The 7,304-nt window shown below is 43.9% G+C and overlaps 1 protein-coding gene across 1 annotated transcript in view; it reads right to left on the bottom strand.

Annotated features, from left to right (window-relative positions):
- Positions 1-7,021, bottom strand: part of LOC134076521 (epoxide hydrolase 1-like) — a 12,796-nt gene extending 5,775 nt beyond the window's left edge. The window contains exons 1-4 of the mRNA XM_062531624.1: positions 6,830-7,021; positions 6,542-6,639; positions 1,065-1,254; positions 82-262 (exon numbers count right to left, since the gene is read on the bottom strand). Of these exons, the coding sequence (XP_062387608.1) occupies positions 82-262; positions 1,065-1,254; positions 6,542-6,639; positions 6,830-7,021 (661 nt within the window). The remainder of the gene's footprint in view (positions 1-81; positions 263-1,064; positions 1,255-6,541; positions 6,640-6,829) is intronic.
- Between the last annotated feature and the right edge of the window lie 283 nt (positions 7,022-7,304).

The following is a 7,304-nucleotide window of genomic DNA, read 5'->3' as shown; positions in this document are numbered from 1 at the left end:
ACACGGTTTTAAACTCCAACTCCCAACTCCAAACTAGTGGACAAAGCAATTGCCCCTGACAGGCCAAAAGCTTGACTTCACCTTCAATCTTGGTTTTGAAGTGAGGGTATTGGTTGAGCACGGCCACCTGTTTCCTCCAGTCAAACTGGTTCCTCCAATAGGAGACGAGCCTCTGCAGGTAGGCGGGGTTAAAGCCGTCCTGGAAGCAGGCGTCCTCCAGCCCCTCCACCGGCCTGGTCTGGTCCAGACGCCTGTGTAGGTCCTGGCAGCACGTAAAATAAAAATAAAATAAAATAAACAGGTACATGTCTGATGATACAGTATGTGTGTAAAGGTATGGCTGCTGTAATTTTACCTTCTCTCCATCATTCTTTCTCTATAGCTGCATTCACATACGTTGCTACTCGCCCATCTCTGAGCGAGAACTGTCAATGTAAAGTGAATGTGTTCTAGTGGAATGTGGCCAGGACAGGCGATGCGAGGACTAGCGATGCGATGTGGGCGGGTACGGAGTTAAAATAATTTTAACTTTCAGCGATGCGAGTGAAGCGAGTACCAAATCAGAATGTAGAATAGAGATGATTGACAGTTAACGGACATGTTTGCAGTGAAGTAAACTAGCGGGGAGCCATGGCAACCGACGCCGGCAGCAGTTATTTTTTTTCTGCCAGCGAGTAGAATTTCGGCGAGAAGCGAGGAGCGATGGGCGAGTAGCGACGTATGTGAATGCCCCTTATGTCTCTCTCTCTCTCTCTCTCTCTCTCTCTCTCTCTCTCTCTCTCTCTCTCTCTCTTTTTCTCTCCATCTCTTCTCCTCACCTGAATGCTGAATCCATCTTGTTCTATTTTCTCTACCTCCCTCCCTCATCTCTTCTCCTCTCTTTCTCCAGCTCTCCCTCCATCACCTTGTTGCTCATTGTCACGGTGAATGCATGTCCTCCTTGACCGTGGTCTCACTTTTCCCTCTCTGCCTCTGCCTCTCTCTTTCTCTCTCTCTTTCTCTCTCCCTCAATCACCTGTATCTCTCTTTCTTTCTCTCTCCCCTTCCCTCTCTCGCTCCGTCACCTGTATCTCCTCGTCGCTGGTCGTCACGGTGAAGGGGTGGATCTGCGTGTCCTCCTCGGTCGCCGTCGTCTCGCTCTTCCCCGACAACCACCAGCCGTCTCCCACGGGAACGGTGCTGACCTCTCTCCGGCCCAACCTTTGACCTTCCTGCGTGACCCCCGCAGCCTGAGCCACGCGGCTCAGAGTGCGCCTGTGGGAGGGGGTCAAGGTCAAGGTCAAGGTCAAGGTGATGAAAAGGTCACCATAATGTTAGATTTGGATTTCGCCCGGCAGCTCAGGCGGCAAACCTGCAAATCTATCACCTCTGTTCCCTGCCAGAACCTTTGGCTCCAATCAGAAACTAGCTTACCCAAAAAAACGCACCGGATTGGTTGAAGGACTATCCAAGCGTAAGACGCCATTTGAACGATGCCCATTAATCACGCCTCTTGTGCAGTAGAAACAAAGCGCAGCCTCCCCATACTAATGTTCAATCTTAAAAGATTGAGCTTAGTATGGTGATAGCCAGACTAATGTTCGGGTGCAATAAGGAGCAATACGCATTTAAATACACATACACTACTCACAAAAAAGTCAAGGATATTCGGCTTTCAGGTGAAATTTCAGGATGAACTAGAAAATGTAATTCCATGGAAGGAATTACCATTGCATGTAAATGTGAAAAGGTTGCTGTGTAAAACATTATATTAGTTAAAAAGACAACATGGCTACCTGTATGACACAATAAGAATAGATGAATAACAATAACCCAATTACAGTTCCATTGAAATTACTTGGAAACCCACATTTAAAAAGTGATTCATGAAAATGCATTAAAATTGTGGATAGTATTTTGGAAAATAATAGACTGAAATAAAGTTGCCAACTTCAAACGAGTTGCAAGCGCAGACACTTTGTTTAGCAGGCCTTCTGAATTTACCTACAGTGAAACGAATGATGCTATGCAGCAACAGGTAGGCTGAGGAAATGATATAGCAAATTAAAAAAAATGACATAGCGAATATAACGTTAGCTAGCTTGCTAACAACAAACATGACGGCAATGTAGCTTGTACTGTACAAACGACTGTGAGAAGAAGGCTTAAACAGAGAATGTCTAATAAGGGCTCTGGCTTAATGGTACAACTGGCATGTCTATCAGGTTGGACGCTGAGTTAAGACTGGCGTGGCTAGAAGCTAACGTTAAATTTGATTGTCGTTAGCTAAATATAGTGCTTACGTTAGGGTTTGATTGTCTAACTATGGTCTAACTATTAGGTGTTCCCAACGTCAACTAGAGCTAACCGGTTACTGTAACGAAGCAAGATAGGAGTGGGCTACTGCAGGAGACAAGACGAAGACGATAACGTTCCGTGGCATGGTATCAACGCTAGATTGCTTCTTCTAGTCACTAGCTGATAGTGTTTACAGCCAGAGAGGGTTAAGAGCATAGGTTAAGAGCGGAGCAGATGGCTAATGAAGGATTCTTTGCTACAGCTGTAGCTTAATGAGCACTACGTAACAATCCATTTCTGCCGCCAAAGCGTCTCAACGTTAAGTCTATGGGATTTTTGAACTCTTTTATCGTAAATATCTCAAAAAGTATAAAGTTCACAGATGTGAAAAAATAATAGAACGAATCTCCGTTTCAAGACCTCTGTAGGAGTGCTTGAATGACGTCAAACGGTTCAGTGGTTTTAGAGCCTTTGATCGTTGATTTTGGTCGGAAGAATAATAATAAGAAGAACAGTGATAACAGTACATTGCATTTACATGCAATGTAACTAGTCTGGCTATCCCAATACTAATAGGCCGGGAGCCAGGTCCACCCCTCAGGATGTTTTTTGCTACCTTTTTTTCACTATTATTTCCTATTATCTTATACCTTGAGCCATCACAAGATGGTAATGACCACCCCCAACTCGGCCCCGTTTGGTCTCAGGAGCCAAAAAACACCCTTTTTGGGAAAAGCTTTTGGCGGAATGACATAATTGTGAATATTAAGGTACTGGAGCTACATAAATGGTCATATAACCCTATAATTTAGCATGGTGTATCCTGACACATAGGGGAAACTACCAAAAAAAGATGTTGGGGATTGCTGCCTTTTTGCTGTCAAATATAACCCTCAACATACCCCAAAAGACAAAAATATGTCTGTCCGCCTGACAAATTGTCATCAAAACTGATCATTTTCAAGCATTTTATGATACCTATCACTGCCTCAAATGTACACAAAAAACTTCCCAAGTTTATAAGCTTCAATTTAAATCCAAGTTGACCTTTCTATCTAGAGGATTACAGCTGGTATGACCAAAGTTCTGCACTATGCATAAAATCGGAGAAAACAGAACTTTCAAGCATTACCATTCCAAATGGGATTAAGCATATATTAAACATATTTTTAAAAGAGTCAACAAATGTGAGTTCTACTCTAGTACATATGAGCACTGGTCAGAGCATCTCTGTGTGTGTGTGTGTGTGTGTGTGTGTGTGTGTGTGTGTGTGTGTGTGTGTGTCCAGTGTAGTTATGCTCTGGGCATGCAGTCCGGCTGTATCTCTGATGACCAGTTTACAGCCACGTTCATTTTCACTGATGGCTGCTTGCTCACCTCTGACCTCTTTGGATCACCAGAAATGACAACACTGTATAGTAGCTACCATGGAAGTCAGAAAGAGAGAGTATTCAATACGCTAGTCAGCCGTGTGATCAGTTAATGATGATGGTTGTTCAGTGACGCTTGATTAAGACAATTGAGAATCCTCTTACGAGCTTTAGAACCTGATGTGGTGGTTGTCTGGCTATGGGCTAACATGCAGCAGCAAGTAGCCTGGGTGCCAGCCGAACTTAGCCCCGGCCACAACATTTAAGGTTTGGAAGTTCGGTCTGGTATTGCTCCATTGGCGCAACTATGCTTGAACCAGAGCTGTGCAGACCAATTAAATTGTCAGGGTGGGCTTTATATGACAATGGAGAAATGATTAACAGTAACGTACTCAACCACTTCACCAAAGAGCGCTTTGGTTGACTAAGCTTACAACAAAGATGCTGCTCTGATTGGTTGTAGGTCTATCCAATTGAGTGAAGAGGCGTTTTTTTTCCTGGTTCAGTTGAAACACACCCCATAATTACAGCCCAGTAGCCTAGAAATCTAGATGCCCCTAGCGGCAGCAAATGTAATTTGGCTGGCGGGGCAGTCTAGGCACGATCCATAGAGCCAGGGAGCTGAGAACTCGAAGCACCAGCGGGCCAATCACAGCGTGTATAGAGTCGGTGGGTGGGCTTAACATAATGGTTACTGACAAGCGACCAGAAGTTGCGATGGTAACGCATCCTGTTATTTGAAAACAAGAAGATGATTCGTTTAGCGTTATCCTATTGCGTGGAGAGGGAAGGTTACGCATCCTGCTACTTGAAAACAAGAAGATGATTCGTTTAGCGTTATCCTATTGCGGGGAGGGAATTTGAAAGACAACTGTTTATCCCACCCCTGTCCTGGGCTGTTAGCCCTGTCTACGGTGAGTGTCCAGACCCTACATCTTGATGTGGGTCTGGCTCGTCAGGCTAACAGCCCAGTGGAGCAGTATCAGACTCAAATTCTGACTAGAATTTTGAGTATGACAACGTCAGGCTAAGCAGCAAGACAAGTTGTGGGTTAAAATCAGGCCTGCCACCATTGTGCCCTTGAGCAGGGCACTTAACCTATTAGTTGCTCTGGGGAGACTATCCCTTGTAATAATATGTACAGTAAAAGTGTAAAAAATAGTATATAAGTATGAATGAGTAAGTTTCCCCATGCATAAAGGCTTATTAATGAACGTTTCAGTAAATTTACTCTCCTTGTAGAATCCTTATACTGTACTCCTTGCAGAATCCTGTGGTGGTCTTAAAAGTTAAAGGGTCATTTAGCTGAAAGTCACAAACAAGCACAGTCAGGGCAAGTAAGCAAAATTCAGGGATTCTATAAAGCAGTCTCTTAGAGTTTCTGAGTAGAAATGAAACCAAAATAACTTTTTAGATTCAAGTGCTTGTAGCGGGCAGTCCTAAGCTACATAAGAAGCCAACAGTGATGGAGCTCAACAACTACCGACCGTTGGCACTCACTTCAGTCATCATGAAGTGCTTGGAGCGGGCAGTCCTAAGCTAGTCCTAATCAGACACCGGCTCCCCACCACCCTCCCTACCAGTGTGCCTATTGCAAGAACAGGTCCATGGGTGATGCAATTTCATCTGCCCTCCACTTTGCCCCTAAACACCTGGAACAATGCAACCAGTGCCGTCACTCCCACCACGCGCATCATGCACTGTGCTTAAGGCACCAAAGGACAGAGGGGCCACCCAAATATAGCCAATGAATAGTAGCCTAGCTTTACTGCAAACTGTGCTTCTCTCCTCCTCGATAACGTTTACAATGTCAAAATACACCAACACCATGGCACATTCAAGGATGATACTGTACTTTTGGGGTTCTCTCAATCTCCACCACATATAGCAGATCTAACTTTACTTACTTCACTTAAATGCAGGCAGACTCCAGCTGAATTATCATTGTGTATCTCCTTTTAAATAAGGAAATCATGAAGTCAACAAAGAGAGATTGTTGTTTGTGAGGTTATCTGGGTCCTATAGGTCCTACTGATAGGCCTACTGATCATTTTTAAACTCAGATTGGTGAAAGGGCTCTTTAACATAGGCTGCAATCAATGTGATTTGGGACATGGACAAGAATATAAAGACTAGTCTACTACTTTTCCTTTGTAGAATGGAATTGATGAGTTTCGCACATCCATTCAAATAGCTAGGTGGCTACCAGGCTTCACTTTTAATTTGAAACACAAAGCAACTCACATAGGCACCAAAATGGCCAGCAGCGGCACTGAATGCAACACCCATGTGAGGATGCTGTTCATTGACTTTGGCTCTGCGTTTAACCCTCCTGTTGTGTTCGTTTCATGTTTGCTAGTTTTATGCATCCGTCATAAATGGCTGCTGCATTATAACTTGTTGTAAATCCATAGTGATACATATATTATCATCTAATGTTGTGATAGCTCTTTGTATCAACTTATATTCTGTTGAATATTACCTGTTTTGAACTTGACCTGAGCTCATGCAAGTCAGAAAGCAGAACATTATATTGGGGAAAGGTTCCAGTGGGGGCTGGCAGAGAAGCAAATAGGGGGAGAGATGGTGTGTTTGTGTGTGTGTTTTAATGTACAGAAGCACACAAACAGTTCATCTGATCAATAGGTATGCGCCTGGATTAAATTTTATACACTGACCATTTTCTCACTCATTCATTTCTAATGGTCGGTCATTTTTGACCGGGAATAGACACGGGTGTTCTAAAGTTAAATTAAACACGCAAATTGTAATGCAAATGATCAAAATTTGTTTTATGTGTTCAGATGCCCTGCAAGTCATGGAGCCTCATGGGAGTCAGAATAAGTTATCAATATTTTTTAAAGAAAATAATTGTCAATCAGTCACATGCGAACACAACAGGAGGGTTAACACAATCATCCCGATGAAGCTGATTGGGCAGCTTGGCTTGCTGGGTCTCAACACCTCCATTTGCAACTGCATCCTGGATGTCCTGATGGAGAGGCCCCAGACAGTTCAGTTCAGATTGTCAGCACCAGCTCCAGAACCATCACACTGAACCCTGGTGCGTGCTCAGTCCTCTACTCTTTACTCTCCTGACACACAACTTCCAGCTCTCTCTCAAACCACATCATCAAGTTTGCAGACGATACCACAGTAGTGGGTAACAACGTAACAGCAACCATGATGATATACGGCTGGGCAACAATCTCTTTCTCAACGTCCAAAAGACCAAAGAGGTGCTCGTTGACTACTGGAAACAGGAACAGGTGAAGGCCACCAAGTTCCTTGTCTATCCTGGTCCACCAACAACTACCTGGCCAAAAAAAGCCCAGCAGCGTCTGCACTTTCTCCGACGGCTGAAGAAGGTCCATCTCCCAACACCATTCTCTTTTCCTTTTATAGGGGAACTATAGAGTGTGTCCTGACCACATGCATCAGTGTGTGGTGCCTTTGATTGCACGCTGCTCCAAAGAGCCACTGTAAGAGACTCCATGGCCTCTTCACTAGGGCTCGACCGATATGTTTTTTTCAGGGTAGATACCAATATCAATTATTACCACAAAAAGAGTCCAATAACTGATATGAACAACTATGTCAGTTGTCAAAAAAGGGAGGTAGATAGTAAAGGTGATATGCAGCACACATTTTCTTTTT

Source organism: Sardina pilchardus, chromosome 1 (genome assembly GCF_963854185.1).
Source record: "Sardina pilchardus chromosome 1, fSarPil1.1, whole genome shotgun sequence".
Classification (NCBI taxonomy): domain Eukaryota; kingdom Metazoa; phylum Chordata; class Actinopteri; order Clupeiformes; family Clupeidae; genus Sardina; species Sardina pilchardus.
This window is presented reverse-complemented; position numbering and strand designations above follow the sequence as displayed.